General features: G+C 41.7%; 1 protein-coding gene across 4 annotated transcripts; it reads right to left on the reverse strand.

The window, feature by feature from the left end:
- Positions 1-118: 118 nt before the first annotated feature.
- LOC109918712 (amine sulfotransferase-like) lies at positions 119-24,231 on the reverse strand. Of its 4 annotated transcripts, none has more exons than XR_007264968.1 (5): positions 23,840-24,224; positions 21,707-21,801; positions 18,437-18,614; positions 10,065-10,200; positions 119-280 (listed from the first exon to the last, which is right to left on the reverse strand). XR_007264968.1 is itself a non-coding variant. In XM_048613180.1 (4 exons), exons 1-4 carry the CDS (start codon positions 23,844-23,846, stop codon positions 191-193), a joined length of 456 nt encoding a protein of 151 aa, XP_048469137.1. In that variant the 5' UTR covers positions 23,847-24,231; the 3' UTR covers positions 119-190. The 4 variants fall into 4 exon arrangements, 2 of the variants coding, with proteins under 2 accessions (XP_048469137.1, XP_020374237.2); XR_007264967.1 differs by having other exon boundaries at positions 256-366; XM_048613180.1 differs by lacking the exon at positions 10,065-10,200 and having other exon boundaries at positions 119-366; positions 23,840-24,231.
- Positions 24,232-25,000: the final 769 nt, after the last annotated feature.

Consider the following 25,000-nt stretch of genomic DNA (forward strand, 5'->3'; position numbering starts at 1 on the left):
TTAATTAAAGAATCTGTGTATTCATGGTATTTTAAGAGCATGTTGGAAGGAAACCAGTGATCAGGAATATAACTTCACAGGAATAATATAGAGGGGAGAACATTGAAAGACCAAAATGTATCCTGAAAATAGGTTTTTAAAATAATTGTTCAACAGCTTTGGACACAGTAATAATCTGTTGTGACAGATTCTAACCACATTTAGGATAAGTAATGTTGAGCGGAATATCTGGATCCATTTCAAATTCTTTCACCCTTTCAAAATGTTCAATCGACTGTTCCTGTGAAATAAATAAGATACCTCTGTGTTGAAAATGCACAAGCATTTGCTCCTTTTGTTTCTTGTTGTCCGTTGTGTATCTGCTACCTAAAAAGAAAAGGTGTCCTTCAGGAATTTTTCTTATACTTATTTTAAAAGAATTCACAATGCTGCAAAATATTACTGGCTGGATTTACATGCCTTTGTATCAGCAAACCTTGCCTTCCCTTGATGCAAAGATAGGAAGAGTGGGCAGAGATCCACATCTCTGTCTCTTTCACATAACCCAGAGTTTTTCAGTCTATTTAGGTGCCTGATAAAGCTGATACGTTCACTCCTAATGGAATATTTCTAACGTTCTGCCTAATTTTCCATTGCGAATGTCTGATAGATATGCCAATTCACAAACATTCTTGGACAAAGATGTTCTGCTTGGCTCAAAATAATTCTATATGCTTGAAGCTGAGCCCTTGCTGTAAGATTCAAGCCACTTCAGTAGCTTACAGTAACGGCATTATATTTCAGTGTAAACGGTGCCTGACGGGAAGACATAGGTATTGACCTTTGACATAAGTCACATACCTAATTCTGTACACACATTCGGTTCCCATATCAGTTTATTATCTCTCTCTTTAAACACACATTTGATCTTCTTAGTGGAACAGAACTACAGTGGCAATGTTACTGAACTAATAATCTGGATGCCCAAACACTGCTTTGGAGACAAGAGTTCAAATCGCAGTGATTTGAAGAAATCTTCAGAGAGATGATTGAATCTGAATGTAAAGTTTCAAAGTCTGATTACCCAAACTTCATGGCCTGCCAAAAAATAAGATAACCACGTTGACCTGAGTTACTTATTTACCAAAGAATAAGCAGTGGTATTGACACTTTTGCTGCGACCTAAAATTAATTGACTTGAGCAATGTTTTCCAAAAGTCTGAACAATGTAGGCAATTGCAAGCAAATTAACTAAATTCAGTGAGAATGAAAAAGTTAGATTTGTGACACAAGAGAAGGATGTCTCATTTCTCTCATAAGGTTTTAATAGCTGAATGAGAATCTTACTAGGAGATAGCAAGAACTGCAGATACTCGAGTCACAGTCAATACAGCGTGGAGCTGGAGGAACACAGCAGGTCAGGCAGCACCAGAGGAGCAGGAGAGCTGACGTTTCGGGCCTGGAACCTTCATTAGGACTAGACTTTATTACTAGAAACTGGTGAGGACCCATCTTGTTATTAGCTGGTTTTGCCTCATTTCTATGACGTTCGCTGTTCTCCCAGGCAGCAACGAGAAACTAGACAGTGCCAATTCTGGATTTGAAAGGCAGAGCAGTGACCTGGTGACTGCAGCTCACTGCTTTCTCATCCCAGCCTCCAAATTGTCTATCATTCCCAGACATCTCAGGGCATGCTTCATGGACAGAAGCTGAAAACACCACGGGCAGAAGTGACCTGCACCTTCCCGTCACTGAAATCAGCATTGGTAAAGTACCAGTTTCAGAATAACTTATAATACAGCGCTTCAGTACTGCATTTTGGAACTTGCCCACACCTCGCATTGCAATTTTGCTGCCAGTTGGTTTTGCATGCAGGGACATATACCCATCTCATCCATCTTCACAGGATACATCTCAGGCCTCTTAGCTTGCTTTCTTAGCACTCATTTAATTGGTTTTTACCTGGATGCTTATAGCACCTCTGCCATGCTTGTATGTACATTGTCACTTCACTTAGAAGTTACAGGCTAATGGTAGTTCTGCTTTGTCTTTTGGCACAGACAGATAGCTTCTTGTTCTAATTGCCACTGCTCAACAATCAAGGAGGCATCACGTTGCAGCATGCCACCTGGGCCTCGGTTTGGGCCTGGGTTTAGGATGCTATTGGATATATTAACAATTAAATAAAAGTTTTGAATGGAATGTGGGGAGGCTCAAATCTGATAAAGTTAAAAGGGACTGAAATGCAGAACAGCATGAAGTGTGAGATGAGCACTTTAAATAACAGGCTGAGCCCTCATCTCACTCTCCAGCGTAATCCGGAAAACCTTCCACCTTGGCCAAGTTTCAACTGTGCAATAAACATGAAAATATGGTGGCCAGCACACATCCAGCATGTGGAGTAAGTTTACTTGTTTTTGTCTGCGGAAGCTAAGTCCTCTTGCGGGGGATATGAGGCCCTTCAACAGTTAATTGCACTAATCAGGCACTCAGGTTTGAAATTAAAACACATCATCCATTGCAATAATCTGAATGTGTAACTACTGCATTGACCAACAATGTATATTAGAAAATCTGGCCACAAGCAATCCTAACCATGTAACTGTTAATTATAAATTGATTTTAGTAATCTCTTGTGGCTCCATGATATCATCCATACCTCCAGGCTGGAAACATAGGTTCAAGTCCCACCTGCTTTACAGCCCAGCCTTGACTTACTAGCTAGTAATCGTTGGACTTAACCTGCAGGACTGGTCATGGCCCATTCCCCAGAGTAGAAATGCAAGGATCCCTGCACCCTGACAGTATATTGTGTTCCACTGGGTTTCTACAAGAGAGTTGGGGGGAGGTGATGGCCTAGTGGTATTGTCACTGGACTATTAATCCAGAGACCCAGATAACATTCTGGGGACCTGGGTTCAAATCCCACCATAGCAGCTGGTGGAATTTGAATTCAACAAAATATCTGGAATTAGGAGCCAAATAATGACCATGAATCAATTGTCAGGAAAAACCCATCTGGTTCACATTTTTCCCTCCCCACCCTTATCTGCCTTCCAGAGGGACCACTCTCTCTGTGACTCCTTTGTCTGCTCCACACTCCCCACCAGCACCACCACCCCCGGCACTTTTCACTGCAACCGCAGGAAGTGCTACACCTCCCCCCTCACCCCCATCCCAGGCCCCAAGAAGACCTTTCACATCAAACAGATGTTCACCTGAACATCTGCTAATGTGGTATACTGTATCCGCTGTTCCTGATGTGGTCTCCTCTACATCGAGAAAGCCAAGCAGAGGCTTGGGGACTGCTTTGTGGAACTCCTACGCTCGGTTCGCGACAAACATCTGCACCTCCCAGTCGCAAATCATTTCAACTCCCCCTCCCACTCCTTGGACGACATGTCCATCCTCGGCCTCCTGCAGTGCCACAACGATGCCACCCGAAGGTTGCAGGAACTGAACCTCATATTCCGCTTGGGAACCCTGCAGCCCAATGGTATCAATGTGGACTTCACAAGCTTCAAAATCTCCCCGCCCCCGACTGCATCCCAAAACCAGGCCAGCTCGTCCCCGCCTCCCTAACCTGTCCTTCCTCCCACCTCTCCACTCCTACCACGTCAAGCCCCATCCCCACCTCCTACCTACCAGCCTCATCCCGCCTCCTCGACCTGTCTGTCCTCCCTGGACTGACCAACCCCCACCCTAACTCCCCACCTACACTCACCTTTACTGGCTCCATCTCTGCCTCCTTGACCTGTCCGTCTCCTCTCCACCTATCTGCTCCTTTATCCATCTTCCATCCGCCTGCCCCTCTCTCCCTATTTATTTCAGAATCCCCTTCCCCTCCCCCATTTCTGAAGAAGGGTCGAGACCCGAAACGTCGGCGTTCCTGCTACTCTGATGCTGCTTGGCCTGCTGTGTTCATCCAGCTCTACACCTTGTTATCTCTTCACCCAGATCCCTCTGCACCAGAGCACCCTGAAGTCCCTCCCCATTTAGATAGTAGATTGCCTTCCCATTTTACTGACCAAAATGCATGACCTTACACTTATACACGTTAAACTCCATCTGCTGCATTTTGGCCTCTCTCCTAACCCATCTATATCCATTTGTAAGGTTCTTATTTCCTCATTACAATTTACCGTCCTGCATATTTTTGTGTCATCTGCACATTTGGCCACAGAGCCTTCTCTCCCTGTATCCAAGTCATTAACGTAGATTGTAAATAGCTGGGGTTCAAGGACCAAACACTTTGGCACCCCACTTGCTACTTCTCGCCATCCAGAAAGAAAACTATTTATTCCAACTCTCTGTCTTCTGTCCATCAGCCAGTCACCTATCCAAGCTAATAAATTATCCCTAATCCCATATGATTCAACCTTGTGAATGAACCTTTTGTGCAGCACTTATCAAACACCTTCTGGAAGTCCAGATATATTACATCTACAGGATCCCCATTATCCACTTTGTTCGTTACATCTTCGAAGAACTCTAGCAAATTAGTCAAACATGATTTGCCCTTCTTTAAACCAGTTGACTCTGATAGGTAGCCTTTGACTTTCCAAATTTCCTGATATTGCTTCTTTAATAATTGATTCTAACACTTTCCCAACAACAGATGTTACACTAACTGGTCTGCAATTTCCCACATATTGCCTCCCTCCCTTTTTGAATAGGGGCGTTACATTAGCATTTTTCCACCTTTCACATGTCCAGGGAATTTTGGAATATTACAACCAATGCTCTTTTCTTTTTTCATTTCAGTCCACAACTGACAATACAGAAAAATAACGATACATTGTCTTCACACCATATACTGAAAAAGTAGCTAAATGCTATATGAGAGAATTGCTGGAACATACAGCAAAAATTCAGGTGTGTGAAGGTAGAGGCTTTCCTGCAAAGGGGCACTGTGGTCCTTCATCAGTTAGTTATCATGGGATAAACTAATTTGTCCACTTTTGTTTGGGAGCCACAATTAGATGGGCAATATTGTCAAGGACAATCATTATTAATCAGTCAGGTTGCAGCAATACCTGCCAAGTGCTCAGTCAACATGTTATGCACAGGACAAAATAATTAAGAATTAGAAAATACCTCCTGGGTGACCCAAGGAAGTGTAGGAGAACTGCAATTCACAGCCCAGGGACCAAAATATGCTATTACAGCCATACAGGTACAAAAGTGAAAAGGAAGGTTTAAATCTATTATCCAAGACCATAACTAAGACCATTGACTTCAGTCCAAGAGAACAGCTTGAGACATGATGGCTAAGAATCTTCTAGAAATTAGGCGGAGTCTCTTGTGGTGCAAGGGTATTGGGTGGGATCCGGGGGTGAGTGAGTACCCACACCCCCCACCAAGTAGAAGAGGTGCTCTCTTGATGACCATATGAGAATGTTGCACTGAATCACAACATTACACCATCTGCGCCTGTCATACCATGAAACCTTTAGCAGCAATTTGATCATAATTAACACCAGTTAGACCTCATGGAAAAACCTTCAAGGCAAATAAAACTTGCCCTATTCACTGGTTCTCTCTGACAGATAGATTGAGATTCTTCCGTGGAGAATTGGAATGCAGCAGCAACATTTACAATGGAAGACTTCCATCTCTCTGGCAGGGCCCTTACTGCTTATGTATTCAGGCTACAGTGGAAAGGTGCATTCAACATCGACAATGCTGGGGAAGAACAGATCAGCTGGTATGGAAAGAGTCCTAGGATTTTCCCGATTAATTATTTATCAGAGCCATCTAACGATCACAATGGGAAGTGTACCTAGCTAAAGGTATGGCAAGGGTACTTGTGCACTTGGCTACTGACTAAGGCAAAGTGGCAAGAATGCAGTATAACTACTGGGAAGTAGGGAGAATGGCAGCAACAGCTGCTGACCAGTTGCTGATGATATCTGAAGGAATGCAGATCGTAATAGTAGTCAAAGGGAAACACACATAGAAGGAAGGAGCAGGAAATTTACTCGAGTTTCTGAGATTTGAAGAAGAAAGGGATTGAGGATTAGCCGAGGTCATTTGGACCTCAATGAGGCTGTAAGTGAACTCCAAATTTGCTTGAGAAATGAAATTTACTGAACTCCAGTTAGATCCCTGAAGGTAACAATGGGTGGAGGATCTCAGGAGTTGTTCCATCTGTCTCAGGTTGACCTGATCAGAACTCCAGCAAATTGGACTGCAGGATAATGAAACGGAAACGTAAATAATAAGTGATGTGGTGTATCCGAAGTGTAAAACAGAATATCCTGGAAAATTAAACAAACTATCACAATGACAGATAGAGAATAAGCTGTGAAAGTATGAAACAATGTTATGGGGGAAACGGGTGATTGAGTACTATAAATATATACTGCTAGCTCTGTACAGTTGAGTGGGGCTCTCAGGAAACTGGGACTTTCTTCTTTGTACAGTCACAGAGTCATAATGTCATAGAGATATACAGCATGGAAACAGAGCCTTCGGTCTTGTCCATGCCGACCAGATATCCGAGATAAATCTTGTTTCATTTGCCAGCATTTGGCCCATATTCCTTTAAACACTTCCTATTCATATACCCATCCAGATATCTTTTAAATGTTGTAATTGTACCAGCCTCCACCACTTCTTTTGACAGCTCATTCCATACATGCACCACCCTCTGCGTGAACAAGTTGCCCTTAAGGTCCCTTTTGAGTCTTTCCCCTCTCACCTTAAACCTATGCCCTCTAGTTTTTGACTCCCCAACACAGGGGAAAAGACCTTGCCTATTCAATAACCAATCCAGCCTTCCAGTTGCCATCCATTTTAATTTTCACTCCCACTCCCACTCCCCTGGCAACATGTCCGTCCTTGGCCTTCTCCACTGTCAGAGCAAGGTCAAATGTAAACTGGAGGAACAACACCTGACATTTCACTTTGGGAGCTTAAAGCCCAATGCCCTGAATACTGACTTCACCAGCTTCAAAATCCCTCCACCCCCCCGCCTTATCCCATGTCCCACCTCCCTGACCTGTCCATTTTCGTACTCACCTATCCGCTCCACCCTTTCCACTGACCAATCACTATAACCCCTTACCTGCATCCACCCATCACCCTTTCACCTACCTTTCCCCAGACCACCAGCTCCATGGTAATTGACTCTGGCCTTCAGCATCTACAGTGCTTACTGTCACCTTGCCTATTTACCCTATCCATGCCCCTCATGATTTTATAAACCTTTATAAGGTCATCCGTCAGCCTCCAACGGTCCAGGGAAAATAGCCCCAGTCCAATCAGCCACTCCCTCCGTCTCAAATCATCTAATCCTCACAACATCCTTTGTAAATCTTTTCTGGACCTTTTCAAGTTTCACAACATCCTTCCTGTAGCAAGGAGACCAGAAATGCAATAGTGGCTTGACCAATGTCCTGTACAGCCACACTTGACCTCACAACTCCTATACTCAATGCACTGACCAATAAAGGCAAACATACCAAATACCTTCTTACTATCCTATTTGCCTGCAACTCCACTTTCAAAGAACTATGAACCTGCACTCAAGATCACTTTGTTCAGCAATATTCCTCAGGACCTGACCATTAAATGTGTAAGTCCTGCCCTGATTTGCCTTTCCAAAATGCAACACCTCACATTTATGTAAATTAAACTCCATCTGCCACTCCTCAGCCCATTGGCCTATCTGATCAAGATCCCACTGTACTCTGAGGTAACCTTCTTCGCTGTCCACTACCCCTCCAATTTTAGTGTCATCTGCAAACTTACTAACCATACCTCCTATGTTCACATCCAAATCATTTGGTCATACAGCACAGGAACAGGTTCTTCGGCCCACAATGTCTATGCTGAACAACAAACACCAAACTATACTAATCCATTTAGCTGCCCTTGATCCATTGCCTCCTATGCCCTGGCAGTTTAAGTGCTCATCCAGATGCTTTTTAAATGTTGCAAGAGTACCTACCTCTACCATCCTCTCAGGCTGCATATTCCATATTTCTATCACCCTCGAGGTGAAAAAATGTTTCCTCAGATGCCCTCTAAACCACTTATTCCTCACCTTAAACTTTTGCCCCCGCTCTTAAACATGTCTGCCATGCGGAGAAGATTTTCATGATCTACCCTTTCTGTGCCTCTCATAATAATTTGTGCCTCTCAGATTTCCCCTCAGCCTCCTCTGCGTAATCGGTAGTTTCCATTTCGGCTAAAGTCCTTATGAATCTCCTCTGCACCCTCGACAATGCAATTAGATCCTTCCAAGTGTGTCGATCAGAACTGCACACAGCATTCCAAGTGTCCTAACCAATGCTTTATAAAGTTGCAACAAGACTTCCCTGTTCTACCCCCCTGGCTAATGAAAATAAGCATTCTGTACGCCCTCTTCAATATCCTATCTACCGTGCTGATACTGAGTTCTGTAGATTTTGCCAAGGTCCCTTTGTTGCTCTGTACTCCCTAGGGACCTACCAATCATTGTGTAAATCCTTTCCTTATTGGACCTCCCAGAATGCATTTCCTCACACTTTTAAATTCCATCTGCCATTGCTCTGCCAATTTACCAGCTGATCAATATAAGACCATCCGCCTCAGTAACAACTCCTCCACAAATTTTCATGGCATCTGCAAATTTACTAATTATGCCTTCTACATTCACATCCAAGTCATTAATGTACATAACAGATAGCAAGGATCCCAGTATTGAACCCTGTGTCACCGCCGGTCACAGGCTTCCAATCACAAAAACTACCATTTGCCATCACCGTTTGCTATTTGCAAGCCAATTTTGGATCCAGTTTGTCAACTTGTCTTGGATACCATAGGCTCCTACCTTTTGGACCAGCTTTTCATGTGGGACCTTGTCAAAGGCCTTACTAAAGTCCATGTAAATCAATTATATTTATCAACATAATTAGTCAACTTTACAAAACACTCAATTAAATTAGTCAAACAGGATCTCCCTTCAACAAATCCATGCTGACTATCCCGAATAAATACCTGACTTTTGATGTGTTGATTAATCCTGTCCCTTAAATTTTTTTCCAATCATTTCCTCACCACTGACGTCAGACTAATTGGTCTGTAATTATCTGGTTGTCTTCTTGAACAAAGGAAGTTTATTAGCTATCCTCCAGTCATCAGTAAATACAGATGAAAAATATTCATTTCAAAACTCACCCAAGACCTCGGTCTCCATGCATAGATTGCCCCTGTGGTCTCTAATCAGCCCCACTTTTTCCCTGGTAATCCACTTACACTTAATATACTTATGGTTTCCTTAATCCTATCTGCCAAAGATGCCTCATGGTTCCTTTGCCCTCCTAATTTATCTTTTAAGCACCAACACCTCCCCGACAACCCCCCCCCCCCCCACCAACACACACACACACACACACAGACACACAGACAGACACACACTCTATCTTCCTGGAGAGCATCCCTTATTTTTAATGCTCTGCACCCAACACATGCTTCCTCCTTTTTCTTTACCAAACTCTCGATATCCCTTGACATCCACGGTTCCTGTACTTGCTGCCGCTGCCCTTGCCCTTCACTCTTTGAGGAACATGCTGCCTGTGAACTCCCATTGTACGACTTTTAAAAGACTCCCACTTTCCGCATAGATTTACCTGCTAACAGCTATTCTCAGTCTATGTTTGCCAGATCCTGTCCAAAAATGTCCACTGAATTTGGCCTTTTCCCCAATTGAGATATTTAAATTCTGCACTTTCCTTATCCCTTTCCATCCGGACTTTGAAACTTACTGAGTTATGATCACTATCCCCAAAGTGTTTGCGCACTGACACTTCAACCACCTGACCAGCTTCATTCCCTAGGGTGAAGTCGAGCACTGCCCCATCTATAGTAGGACTATCTACATACTGGCACAAAAAGTCTCTTCTGGATGCACTGAAAAAATTCCAACCCATCTAATCATTTCACCCTAAGGTGATCACAGTTAACAGTAGCAAAGCTGAAATCCCCTGCTTTCATCCTATTCCTCACATGCCTCGCTGAGATTTGCCAATATATCTGCCCTTCTATCTCACTCTGCCTCTGGGGAGGCTTGCAGTATAATCTCAGCAAAGTGAACATACCTTTTTTTATTTCCAAACTCTATCCAGATGGCCTCATTTTAGGAGTCTTTAAAAACATCCACCCAAATTACTGCAGCGATGGTCTCCTTTGACAATAATGCAATGTCCCACCTCTCTTACAATCCCACTATCGCATCTGAAGACACAAAGGGAACTGAAGGATCAGACACAAGTAAATGGCACAGCTGTTAATGCTGGTTAAGGTGTTCCAAGGGAGTGAGGAGGCTGCATGGAGTGGATGAAGGGTAATGGTGCGGGAAGATGGAGGGAATAAGGGAAGATATTGCATGCAACACAGTGATGTCAGAGCAAAAGCCTCGGTGGAAGGTGATTGCAGTAGCAGAGATAGAGTGAAAGATAGTTGAGTGGATTATGGTACGTATCCTGGCATCGTGGAGATTCCTTCAAATCAAGACACCAATTTTACGTGCAAAATTTTCCAGCAAATCACAAGTAATCTGGGTATAAGATAGCTATTGTCTTCAGCCCACCACTAACAATCACAAGGAGCTTTAGAACAGTTACATCAAGTCCTCAAAGCAATCTTGAGGGGATACTGCCATGACTGTCCCAATAACTAGGATAAATAGCCAAGATTGCTCGACTGCCACTCAGGATTCAATCAAGGAGCTTACTGACTTCAGTTCTTTCGAATTAGTTTACAAACCTAAGGTAATGGGCCCTCAGAAGCTAATCAAAGAAAGATCCTTGGAGAAAAGGTACATAACTTCTAGATTAGATTTGTAAGAGACTTTTTCTTGTTGGATTCTTGACTGAAAATGTGAGAATGGACACTGGCTTAAAAGAAGGTACAAAGAGATATTTGCAGCTTGGACAAACGAGTGAAGCTGACTAATGCGTACGAAACAATGGTACTTTTTGGGGACATAGAGTCCATACAAATTGGCATCATCTGTTATAGACTCAGGAGAGGTCAGCATCACAGTAATGCTGATTGGTCAGGATTCTGATTCACTGAGCTTCAGGAAGGAAAGTGAAACATGGAAGAGGCGACCTCAAGAAGTTGCTGAATCAGTCATTCTCTCCCCACATTCATTGCAACGTTGCTCTGCAATTTTCTGTCAAAACACTAGAAAAAAAAGCTAAATTTAGAAGTGCTGAAATAATTTAGAGATAATTCTAAAACCCAAAGATAACCAGGGACACCCTGGGTCTGACAAAGAAATTAGTGAACTACAGACCGAACATCACTGCATAGCTAACAATCAAAAGGATTAAGAAACCAACCCATCCAGTTTTGGAATTTGGATAAATGATACAGAACTGTGTACTTCTGCCTGTTGCTTTCCCTCCACCCATATTTGTGTTTTGTCTGTTTTCTTACCGTTTTGTGTGCGAATTTTAAAAGGGGAAATACTTAATATGGTTAATTTAGAAATCCTGTTCTTGTTAAAATTGTGTTACAGTAAATGGAGTTATTGTTACTATTAACGAAGAACCCAGTGCAGTTTGCTTTTGTCCTGGGTAGCAGTCAGTCACAGCCAAATTGGACTTTTTGACAGTCCCATTAAATCTTCCCGTTTCATAGAATCCCTACAGTGTGGAAACAGACCCTTCGGCCCAACAAGTCCACACCGAACCTCCAGACCCAAGGCCTACAACCCACCTAATCTACACAACCCTGAACACTATGGGCAATTTAACATGGCCAATCCCCCTACCCTGTACATCTTTGGACTGTGGGAGGAAACCCACGCAGACACAGGGAGAATGTGTAAACTCCACACAGACAGTTGCCCGAGAGTGGAATTGAACCCGGGTTCCTGGTGGCAACTTTGGGAATAGGGTGGGCTTGATTTACAGCTCACTACCCAGTAAGTCACGACAAAACTTGGGATTCGTCTGTGATATTTTGGAACAAGGACAACACAAGATTGGGTGTGGAATTAGTGTAATAAAGGATGAAAGGAGAAACTCCAGGTTTTCATTAAGAAATGAGATGGTACTAGAAGTTGCTAACACCTTCCTGCAGGGGGACGCGATGTTTCTGATTAACTTATAAGGAATCGAAGAAGACAGGTTTATTGAATTGGTAAGTAAATTAGAAGTGAATTGTCTGTCACAACTCATGGGGCAGAGATAATTGAAGTACTGGCACAGCATTTGGGCTTGGTTGAAATACAATAGTGACTGGGTATTCCAAGCAATGAGACACTGATGTCAGTTAATACTAAGTTACAGCTAAGGCAGATCGCAAAGTAGATGAAGGAACCAGAGCTGGAAAGGTAATTGAGGAGTGTTAAGCAGCTTTTGAATCAACAAATGCCCTCTTAATGAACGAGTGCCGGTCTTCTACAAATTTCAACAAGTAGCTACTGCTCCTAGTGATCTGAGAATACATACTGTCCTGTTCCAAGGAGATGGTTCACACCAAGACAGACAGCAGTGGAATGCTTCTCTGAAGTGTTAAATCAGCAACAAAACAGATGCCACTATGGAGAAGGAAATCCTGGGACAATTACTGGCTCTTAAACACTTGGAATTATACGTCTAACACAGCTAAAGGGATGTGCATACTGATCATATACCTCCAAAATTTGTGGAACAATTCAAAATCCAGAATACCAGGTTAAAACAGTCAAGTTTATTATTGCAATCCTTATCAGCCACTGCAGTTGCCCTGTAATAGGATAGCTGATGCTTTGCCCAGAATTTATCTTCAGTCCAAATTACCAGAGTACAAAAATTCTAAACAACATAACTATAATAAACAGAGAGAGAGTCAGTGTGCATGTATTTCTTACTCTTTTTATTGTGTAATTTGCTAACTTGTACCAACACATGCTTTCAAGCCAAGTTTTCATTTCATCCAAGGATTGAGGTTAGGAAAATACATTATAGATATATTGAACATTTTAGCAAATTTTCAAATAAATCCACAGCAAAATCCTTCAAGAGGAAATCAGTGATTAGGCTTATTAACAAATCATTGAAAGTGCGGGTAATTGGTTTGCTACTTCATTCACATGCGCATGCATGTGGAAATTAGGATGGCAGGAGAGAAGATAGTTTACAAATTGCCATTCACACGACATACAACTGCCATGAGGTCAGTGTCTTGAAGTAGTTTCCTTGTTCAGCTGGGCTAGCAGTTTTCCTTCTTGCTGGCAAAGTGTAGGCTTCTTTCCAGCCAGCAACTTGGAGAAAGAGATGGAGGGTCTCAGGTAAGCTGCCAATTCAGCCTCGTATCCTCTTCCTCTGGTACTCAAAAAGTAACTGAAGCCAGAAGTCAAAACTATACGCTCAAGCAATTCAATAAGCAGAAGTTCTACTCTGTATTGAACATAGAAAAGGTTAAATGCAATACCCAGGGTGGACTCTCTGCTCACTGGACACATACCTAGCACAATTATGATTGTGGTTACTGGAGGTTAAATCATTTCAATTGTGGCTCCAGCAATGATTACTGTGGTATTCCAGCCGTGGTATTCCGCTAGTTACAAGCTGAAAACTCCATCTTCTTTAAGTTAACTAAACTTTCATCCATGTTAATATAGTACCCCCAACAACACAGACTCTCTTAAGTAGCCTAACGTATGCAGTATCATCTTAACGCTTTTCAAAATCCAAAGATAATACATCTACTGGCTTTCCTTTTATCTATCCTGCTTGTTCCCTCTTCAAAGAATTCTATTAAATTGGTCAGGCATGATTTTTCCTTCCTGAAGCCACACTCACTCTGCTTGATTATATTATGCCGTGTAGTTCAACGTCAAATTACATTTACTGTACTTGCATGTCAAATTTCTATGATTAGTGCAAAGACACACAGGCCTCACTGAAAACCACCACTTTCCAGTCTTTAACTGTGCAGAAAATACCCGGTTTCTCTTTTTCCTACCAAAGTGGACGATTCCCACTTTATACGCCATTAGTTATGGTCTGGATCATTAAAGTCACTTGTTGACATCACTTTGTAGCCTCATGTCCTCCTCACACCTTATTTTCCCAAATTTCTAAGGTTTCTTGGGATATTGAGGCATTTTATAATGAATAGCTTATCCAAGTTATTGACACTGATTGCAAGCAGAAACCCCAACACTGATCCTCTCAAAACCCTGCTAGTTACAGCTCCTGAACTCAAAAAATACCCATTTATTGTGTTTTCTGTCTCTTAACCAATTCTCAATTCATGTTAACATGCTACCACCAACTTCATGAACTCTAATCTTGTGATGTTATTGTGTGGCACCTTCGAGTGTTTTGAATATCCAGTTACACTACATCAACTGATTTCCCCTCATTGATCCTTCAAATTAAACTTGAAAAAAAAACTTTTAATTGAACTGCCAAGCAGGATTTCTCTTTCATGAATCAATGTGAATTTCAGCCAATAGTATTATGTTTATCTAAGTGCCCTGTTCCTACATTCAGAATACTAGTTTACAGGAATTTTCTAAAAGACATCTGGATGGTAATATGAATAAAAAGAGTTGAGGATGGGGCCAAATGCTGGCAAATGAGTCGAGATTAATTTAGGATATTTAGTCAGCGTAGATGAGTTGGACCGAAGGGTCTTTTTCCATGCTGTACATCTCTATGATTCTACAACTGATTTTGAATGGTCTTTAATTCCCCGTATTCCTGCCTCTCATTTCTTGATTACAAGGTTGAGCTGGCTGCAATATTTCTGAAATTTTCCAATTACTGCTCATGTGAGACAGACGAGAGGTCATAGACAAACTTCAGAGGAAATTCTGCCATCCTCTTCTCGTAGATGAAATCAAACCACTCATTCTGAGCCACAAGAAAGTGATTCTTCCAGTCTCCAACAGTCCCTAGAAAAATCCCAGATTTAAATAGTAAATATAAATTACAATATACATAATCACATCAACTTAAGAATTTACACCAAAAACAACCCCTGAAGGCAGCAGATATCCATTGGGTTTTTTTTTCAGCTCGGTTTGCTCAACACGGTGGCTCAGTGGTTAGCACTGCTGCCTCACAGCGCCAGGGACACAGGTTCAATTCCACCCTGTCTGTGTAGAGTTTGCACATTCTCCCAGTATCTATGTGGGATTCCTCCGGTGCTCCAGTTTCCTCCCACAGTCCAAAGATGTGCAGGCGAGGTTGATTGGCCATGCTAAATTGCCCATAGTGTTCAGGGATGTGTAGATTAGGTGGGTTATGCGGGATGGGTCTGGATGGGATGCTGTGAGGGTTGGTGTGGACTCGTTGGGCTGAAGGGCCCATTTCCACACTCTAGGGATTCTATGATCTCATTAAAGGAATACAACCAACAGTTCTCTCTAATAAGTCCCTGGAACACAGTTTATTTCCTTTCTTTAAATAAATGGTACACAGACCAGAATCTCGTTTAATATTTTGTTTCAAACATTCTAATTTTCATAATCCATAAATATAGACCTTCAAAACATGCCTCCATACTGTGAAGAGGAAATTATATATTCAGATGTGATATTACAATGTCATGTTATGCATACACAACAAAACAAAACAATTACATTCATTCTTGATACAAGAGTCATACATTTTCTTGCCATCTCTTAATCTCCAAACTATTTCAGCATCATTACATTCACGATAGTTCATCAACCACATTACCTTTTCCAACAATATGAACTTTTTTAAAAACATATTCTAACAAAACACTCTGGCATTTTGATTGTTAAATTTGTTTACAATGGCAACAGCATTATGGTCAGTGTCAATTTGTGTTTCTTTGTGGTTGTGATGGACATAAACTTTGAAATGTTTAAGAGCCAGCAATGATCCCAGAGTTTCCATTCCTACTGTACAGCATTTCTTTTGATACTGATCAAAGTACCCCACTGACTTCTATATTCTCAATTCATCATCATGAAAGATGTCCATATGCACTCCAAAGTCACGAGCATCAATTGTCACTTTAACAGTTAGTGAACTCAAGGGAATCCAGCTGGCTTCATTCGTTGGGATTAGCTTCAGCTTCTCAACAGCTGTTTGGCATTCATTTGACAATATTGTCTTGCCTGCTTTGTGATAAATCAATTAGAGATGTAGCTTTTGTGCTGAAGTTTGGCACCAATTTCTGAATAAAAGTCACATCCCCAAGAATCTCATGATCTCCCTACTTAGTTTTAGGAACAGGTAGTTCTATCACAGCCTTTACTTTCGCTGCTTTTGGCAACACTTGATCTTGCTCCACTGTGTTGCCTGGGCAAGTTAATCTTGCTTTCACGAATTCACACTTAGCAAATTTTATTATCAAGTCAGCTAACTGTAACTGAATAAGGTTTCCAATTGTGTTACACGTTCTTTCCAAGTTTAACTGTATGTTAATACAAAGTAAACCACATTATTAGCTACACTGATGACAATTCGGTTCATTAGGTTTTTGAAATGTAGCTCGAGAGCTTTTAAACCCAATCACAATGACTCGACGTTGAACCCTTGATTTAGTGCAACAAAATCATTAACTCTTGACAGTAAATTTTAGGATGCCTTCAATAAGTCAATCTTAGTAACAAATGAGGCACTGCCACGCCAATGATGCAATCTTCTAACTGAGAAATCAGGTACAAATCTGTTTTTGTTACTGCATTTACATTTCTGTAATCTATGCAGAATCTAGTCAAAACTTCATGTTTAGGAACTAACACTCCTGGTGAACTCCAACTGCTATGGTCATGTTCAATTAAGTGATTTTCTAACATGTACTAAATCTCTATTTTCACCCAGGCTTAAACAACAAGGATGTGTTTTACTGGTGCCGATTCCCCCAAATCCACATTAACTTTGGCTAAGGATGAACATCCAGATGTATCCCTACACATTACCGTGAATTCCACAAGTACTTTGACTAGATCTTTGTTTGTCCTTCCTCCGTAATTTAGAATATCAATTCTAATTATCCCAGTATCTTGATCAGATGGAGAAGTGGGCTGAGGATTGGCAAATGCAATTCAATATAGATAAGTGTGAGGTGTTGCACTTTGTAAAGTCAAACCAAGTTAGGACTTATAGAGTAAATGGTAAAGTCTTGAGGAGTGTTGTGGAACAGAGGGACCTACGAGTACGAGTACAAGTACATAGTTCTTTGAAAGCGGCGTCACAGGTAGACAGGGTGGTGAAGAAGTCATTTAGCGTGCTGGCCTTCGTCAGTCAAGGCATTAAGTATAGGAGCTGGGACGTTATGTTACAGTTCTATAAGTCGTTAGTGAGGCCGCACTTGGAATATTGTGTACAGTTTTGGTCACCGTGTTATAGGAAAGACATAGTTAAACTTGAAAGTGTGCAAAGATGATTTACGAGGATGTTGCCAGGACTAATAGGCCTGAGTTATAGGGATAGAATGTAGAAGAATGAAAGATAACCTAACTGACATGCATAAAATCATGAGGGGTTTAGATTGGATGAATGCATGTAGTCTTTTACCCAGGGAAGGGGAATTCAAAACTAGAAGGCATTAGTTTAAGGTGAGAGTGGAAAGATTTACCAAGGACCTGAGGGGCAACTTCTTCACGCAGAAAGTGGTGCGTACATGGAACGGGATGCCAGAGAAAGTGGTTGAGGCAGGTACAACATTTTTTTTTTTAAAAATTGGATAGTTACATGGATGGGAAGGGTTTAGAGGGATATGGTCCAAGTGCAGCCAATTGGACCTAGCAGAGTGGGCACCATAGTCAGCACTGTCCAGTTTGGGCCAAAGGGCCTGTTTCCATGCTGTGTTACTCTCTGACAGTATCTTCGTATTGGCTAATGGGGAATAGGGGCTTCAATATATGAATTTTCTACATCATTTTCCATCTCACTCTGTCTCATTCATCCTCTTCTATTCTCATGGACTGACATCCTTGCTCTTTATTCTCCTCTCTCCGATAATATCATTTTAACAGGAAAGCGACTGGCCCAGATGGAGTCCCCAGCCAAGCACTTTTCATCCTGTGTGGATCAGTTGGCAGTATTCGCTGACATCTTTAGCCTCTCCTTACTACGATCTTAAGTCCCCACCTGCTTCAAGAAGACCACCATAATCCTGGTGCTAAAGGAAAATCATGCAGCATGCCTCAATGGCTACTGCCCAGTCGCTCTGGCATCCTGAAATGATCTCCTCGGGAGCAACTGCACTGCACACATTGCATTATGGAATCATACCCACAGATTACAAATTAAGATCCAACGTACAACTATCCCTGCATCATGAGCATTCCAAAATAACATTATATTGTTTTCCAGTTAATCACCAAAGTTTGAAGCAAAGTGCTTCGCTCTTGTAAATATGCCCATCATTTCAATTTAAATATTTAAACCAAAGAAAGAAATGGACCAGGAACTAATCTTCAGAACAAACTTAAAACTGATTTATACTGCCTTAGTTCATTCCTCTGATCAGTAGCATAACTCACCCTTTCTAAAGTAATGGCCAATGTCATGATTGATATGCTTCAATGCAGCTTGGTAGTTTGTTGCAGGGTTTGTTTTCATATATGCAAAGGTGCAACGATCCACAATTGACTCCAAGGTTTCGCCATCCAGCTTTTTATTAAGAAAAGATGCAACTTTTCCTATCACGCTTCTGATATCCTTTAACAAATAAAAATAATGTTACTCAATTATAAATCTGACATGTAATTTCTTTCAAATGTATTAACAGTAGGAGAATGCCAGTTAGGCAAAGTATAAACAGCACTAATAACAATCAAATTTTCTACTCTATGCCTGACAACTATCAGTCTGAGCTTTTGCAACATAGTTTTAATATTTCAAGTGATTGTTATTAATAGGAAAAGATTAGCAAAGACAAATATGGATCTGCTAGAAGTATAGATAGGAAAATTTATAATTGAAAATAGGGATATCGCAGTGAAGCCAAGTATTTACTTCACTTCTCTCTCCAGAGACGAAGAAAAGAAATCTCCCAGAAATTAAAATAAATTAGTATTAGCAAAAAAGTATTTCTTTAAAGCATTAATGGAACTTTGATGACAAATGCTCAGGTCCTGACAATTTACACTGCAGAGTTTTAGAAGAAATCGGTACACAGAGATAGTGGATGCATTGATGATCACCTTACAGATTCTGTAATGATTCCAGATGCAGGCTTACCACTTCAGAAAGGAGGGAGAAAAAAAAAATGAGAACTACAGTTCCGACAGTCTGACATCATTTGCACGGAAAGTGCTAAGGTCTGTTATAATTTTTTTATTCACTCAAGTTGTAGGTATCATTGGCTGGACCAGCCATTATTACCTGTCCCCAGTTGCCCTTGAAAAAGTGGTGGCAAGCTGCCTTCTTGAATCTCTGCAGTCCATGTGCTATAAGTCGACTAACAATGTTGTTAGAAAGGGATTTTGACCCAATGACACTAAAGGAATAGTGATATTTTCCCAAGTCAGGATGGTGAATGGCTGGGATTGGGAAATGTCAGGGATTGGGAAATGGCAGGTGTTCCCACGTATGTTGCCCTTCTCGCTTGAAATGAATTGCATTAGTTTTACTGTCACATGAACTAATGGCACCATCTTAGGTACAAGGTACGTCGGTACAGATTCTTCAGTAAAAGTGCTTCGGAAAAAAAATAATTAGAAGATATCAAAAGTTCAGCACAATAGTCCTTCTAACCGAGTCCACACTGGCTCCTAGCCTCCAGTCCATGCCAGGCTTCATCCCAAGGCAGGGAGACCGCTCTGGGGTCTTGAGGCCGGACGTCCACGCTGAGGCCACACTGGGCCAAAGGACTGCCACAGGCCACCGAAGGACCACTATGCTGGACGAGGAAACTGCCACACCAGGCTGAGATGATGCCTCACCAGGTCTAAGCTGAGGCCCAGGAGTCTAAGTCCACACTGAGGCCAGGAGTTCAGATTGCCACCAAGGAGAGAGAAAAAAAAAAGGAAAAACACAACAGGAACAGATGGAGCAGACAAGCTCCAGCTTAAGGTTCGTACTCCACTGTCATCTTGGATGAACTGGAAGTGGTCATGGGTTTGGAAGGTGGTGTCCAAGGAGCCTGTTTGAATTTCTGCACTCTCTGTAAATGCTACACACTGCTGCTACTGAGCATCAGTGAAAGGGTGAATGTTTGTGGATGCGTGCCAATCAAGTGGGCTGCTTTGGCCTGAATGGTGTCAAGCTTCTTGGTTGTTGTTGGTCCTAATACTCATTCAGTTAAGTGGCGATATTGGCTCTATACGGCTTAAATTCTGTCATTGGCTCAGTGTAGCTGGCTCACAGAAAAAGACAGGGAGCAGTTTTTTTAAGCGGCTGACAAGTTGAGGACTGGAGCAAAGGCTGCTCAATGCATCTGGTAATTAGGGCTCTGACAGCCCATACTGAGCAGCTGTCAGCTCAGATAAACTGAAGTGTAGTCATCTTCTCAGTAAAACTGGGAGTGGTGTCAAAGACAGGTCATGTGCAGTAGTCATCTACTTGGAACTGCCAGAGAGCATGGTTCATCCCAGTGTATGGATGAAGACATGCAGACTGTTGAATGCAGGAAGATAAAATGTCTGGAGAACAGCTAGAGCAAAGGCAAGCATTTATTGGGTAGCTACTGAAGAAAATCAAAGACTATTTTCTTGAAGAACAAAAACTGAAATCCCTCACATGGAAGACAGTTAAAAGGATTTTGTGATTAACAGCAATCACTGATGTCTATTTGGGTGATGAAGAAATTTATCAGACTGCCTGTTTTTTAATGTGCATTTTGTGGTGTATGAGAATCAATAGGCAAACTAGTCAAATTTAACTCATTTTAATTCTGGATGTTAGAGTCTAAGATAGAGAGTATTGTCTATTAGGTTTTGTTGACTTTTTTATCGTAAGTTATCTTCTGTTTGCTTAAAACCATGGAATCTGTGGTTTTATTCTTAGTGAAAACATGCATTTTAAATTTTGTCTACTTTACGACAAAGGTTAGTGTTCCCTAACCAGTTTGTAACACTAGGCCTATGTGATTCGTATTATCATGAAGATGGATTTGCGAAGCAAAGGATCCTCAATAGTATCTACTCACAGGGTTTTCTTTCACTGGACCAAACAGATGAGACTACAAAAATCAGACAGTGTGAGTTCAACAATACAGGTCTATTGCTCACCACGCAGAATGTGCATGTGAGCGTGCATGTGGATTCAATAGGCCAAGGTCATGAGAATTCAAACAAGGCTGTATGATTTGCCTAGCTTTGGCAAGAGTGGTAATATCTAGGGCATCCTTCACCGTCAAAATAAATTTGGGGATTAAATGTTATGGAGTTGGAAAAGGAAAAAGGCAGCAAGTCACTGGGAGCTAAGAATAGCTTGGATTGGTTTCTGGAAAAGGATTTTAAATCATTTTAACAGTTAAATGGGAAATCTATCTGTAGGTAACAGAATAAGTTGGCTACTGAAATAGTATTTAGCCAATGTTGCTTTTAGTCTATTTGTAACAATAAAAATCTTAAAATTTGAGAAATTTTGTTGTATGATCCTTCCTCTCTCTGGAAATTTAAATATATTTTTCATAGCTATCAATATCCACTGATATACTAAGTATTCAAAAATACAATTAAACATCAGTGCAAATTATACAAATGATAAAAATAAGATTTGACAGCATTTTCCTTTATGTAATAGGATCAGGGCCTTAAAAGTCATGATCTATTGAAGCATCTTTAATTACATAAATCTGAACTTACTTTCTGCATATCCTCATATGTTACAAACAACATGTTGAGTTCATCCTTATGGCTATACCAATCTCTGATGTGGTCAAACCAGGATCCATACATCACTTAAAAGACAAATAAATATGGTGAGTAAATTTACATGCCAGTTATATCTCCCGACTTATTTTCTTCCCTGGACCCTAACTACTGCTGGGAGGCCTGTACACAATTCCCATCAGGTCTTTTATTCTTCGTGGTTCCTCAACTCTACCCACACAGATTCTGCACCTTCCTATTCTATATCACTTCTTCCTGTTGATTTAATTTCATTTCTTACTAACAAGGCAATCCAACCTCTCTGCCCATCTGCTCGATAGGACACCTATCCCTGGATAGTGAGTTCCCAGTCCTAATCCCCTTGCAGCTACATTTACTGCATGCATTTAAGTTCAACACCCTCAGTGCTGCATTGATTGTTCCCTTTCTCAACAGTTGTCACCTTATCTGCTGTGCCTGAAGTCAGATTCCTGACCTTTTCCATACTCTGTCCTGTTACTTGTTCAAGAAACTTTAACCTCTGCTGAGCCCACCCCATTTAACTTTTTCCATAATTTTCCGTGCAACTGAACCCACCGCCACCCACCTCCCAGCCCACTATTTCGTTTCAAGCCCCACACACAGCCCTAACCGTGTTAATCGCCTGAAATCTGGTCGCAGCATGATTCAGATGGCGCCCATCCCACCGGAACAGCTCCCTCCTTCTCCAAGACTGATGCCAATGTCCTACAAATTTGAACTTATTTCTCCCACACCAATCTTTGAGTCACAAATTAACCTCTTTAATCTTCTTGCCTCAGTGCCAATTTGCTTGTGGCTCAGGCAGTAATCTTTTTAGCTCTGCTTTTTAATCTTGCCCCGAGCAGCTCATATTCCTTCAGCAGAACCTCGTTCCACTTTCATTGGTACCTACGTGGGCCACGACAACTGGATCTTTCCCTCCCACTCCAAGTTCCTTTGCACCAAGATTAGATATCCTGGAGGCAGGCCCAACACAGCCTTCGGGACACTCGACCCTAGCCAGAGATCGGTGTCCATTCCCCTAATGATACTACCCCCAATTACAACTACACTTCTCTTTTCTCCCAACTCTTGAATGGCTCCCTGTACCACAGTGCTTTGGTCAGTTTGTTTATCCACCCTACAGTCCACACAGGGAGCGAGAATCTCAAACTTGTTAGACAAACTCAAGGGCTAAGGTTCCTTCAACACTACCTCCTGGACCTGCCTTGCTCATAGTCACACTCTCCTGTCCCTGACCACTGACTGAATTTGAGGCACTTAATCCAAGGGGTGTGAATGCCTCCTAAAACAAACAGTGTCCAGTTAACTCTTTCCCCCTCCCTGATTTGTTGCAGGGTTTGGAGCTCAGACTCCAGTTCATTAACTCTATGAACCACAATGGGGTCCACCAGCTCACATTTTGTGCAGTTACAACACATCACCGCCCAGCATCTCTATTTTAATTACTTAGTCTTAATTTAATTTTTAAAAATTTTGCACTGCTCTTTTCGTTTGTAGCCTGTCAATATTTCCCGATTCACCTTCAATCTGAAAGTAACCTATGATAGACAGTTCAATCAGAAGTTATCACCAACCAACAAACTTACGGTTTACCTGTCATGTTAGTCTTTTGTGCAGGGCCCCCTGATCTTGGGCTCAATTTATCCTGTTTGAAAAAAAGAACCCTCCCAACTATGTGCCAATGAAAAAGCAAGCAAAAATCACGTGTTCCCGTCTGCATCAAATTCCCACGTCGCCTCCAAATTCCTTGAACTACATACTCGCTCCACATGTGCGTTCCTGACCGTGCAAAGCTTGCTGATCCTGGTGATTATGATGGGCCTTGGGCTTCAACTCATAACCAACTCTTCATATCACTTAATTACCCGAGAGACCCAAAATCTCTCTTTCTACATTAAATAAAATTATTGGCGGCACATCCATAATCATCAGGAATGAAGAAATTTCTTGTCTCACTTCTGAATAATCAGCACCTTACCCTGAAACTGTACTTCCTTGTTCTAGATTCTGTAGCCAGAGGAAATATCTCATTATCTATCCCATCAAGTCCCAACAAAATCTTGAATGTTCCATTGAGATTACCTCTCATTCTTCTGACCTCCAGAGAACCCAGATATTCAAGCCCTCTGTTAGGAAAATCCTCATTCTCGGGAGCAATCCAACATATCTCTGCAGTACTGCCTACAATGGATTTTTAAACAAAAGTTCATGCATGGAATGTGTGGGTCACTGATTAGGCCAGTGCTTAATGCCCATTCCCCAAATTGGCTTGGCTTTGAGGTGCACATGCAGACAGCTGTTAGGAAGCGAGTTCCAGAATTTTGACCGAATAATAGTGAAGGAGTGGCAATATAGTTCAAAGTCAGGATGGACTGCAGCTTGGAGGAGACTTTAGAGGGGGCAGTGCTTACAAGCATCTGCTGCTTCTTATAGATCAGAGTTTTGCAACTGTTTCCATTCAGGATTTTGGGGCGGGGGGAGGGGGGGTGGGGCTGCAGGAGGGAGGGCACATTTCAAAATTTTCTTTTATTCAAGAGGAATGGTACAAACATTTCAGACAATTAAACGTTTATCGGAGCAGTAAACACATTAAAAATTCTGAAGCCAGCTTGAAAGTTCCTCATTTATCCCTGCTGTTCACTTCCTGTCCGTTAATCAAGTCCTTATTCGTATCAATAAATCATCCCAATTTCATCAGCCCTGAAGTATTAATCTCTTGTATGGAACATGCCTTTTAGAAATCCACACATTTCATCGAGTGTTTCATAAACACACTAATACATTAGTCAATCATGACTTCCCTGCCTGAAAACCATGTTGACTTGTCCTAATCATGCTATACTTTTCCAAGTGCATTGCTAAGTAACAATTTCTGCAATTTCCTCATGAGTGATGTCTCCTTTATTCATTCACGGGATGAGGGCGTCGCTGGCGACACAGAATTTATTGCCCATTCCTTGTCGCCCAGAGGGCAGTTCAGAGTTAACCACATTGCTGTGGGTCTGGAGTCACGTGTAGGCCAGACCAGGTACAGATGGCAGTTTCCTTCCCGAAAGGATATTAATGAACCAGATGGTTTCTTCCCCTGACAATCAACAATGGTTTCATGGTCATCATTAGATTATTAATTCCAGATATTTATTTAATTCAAATTCCACCTTCTGCCATGGCGGGATTCAAACCCAGGTCCCCAGAACATTATCTGGATCTCTGGATTAACAGTCCAGTGATAATACCACTAGG

The sequence above is a fragment of the Rhincodon typus genome, chromosome 27 (assembly GCF_021869965.1).
Source record: "Rhincodon typus isolate 14 chromosome 27, sRhiTyp1.1, whole genome shotgun sequence".
NCBI classification, from domain to species: domain Eukaryota; kingdom Metazoa; phylum Chordata; class Chondrichthyes; order Orectolobiformes; family Rhincodontidae; genus Rhincodon; species Rhincodon typus.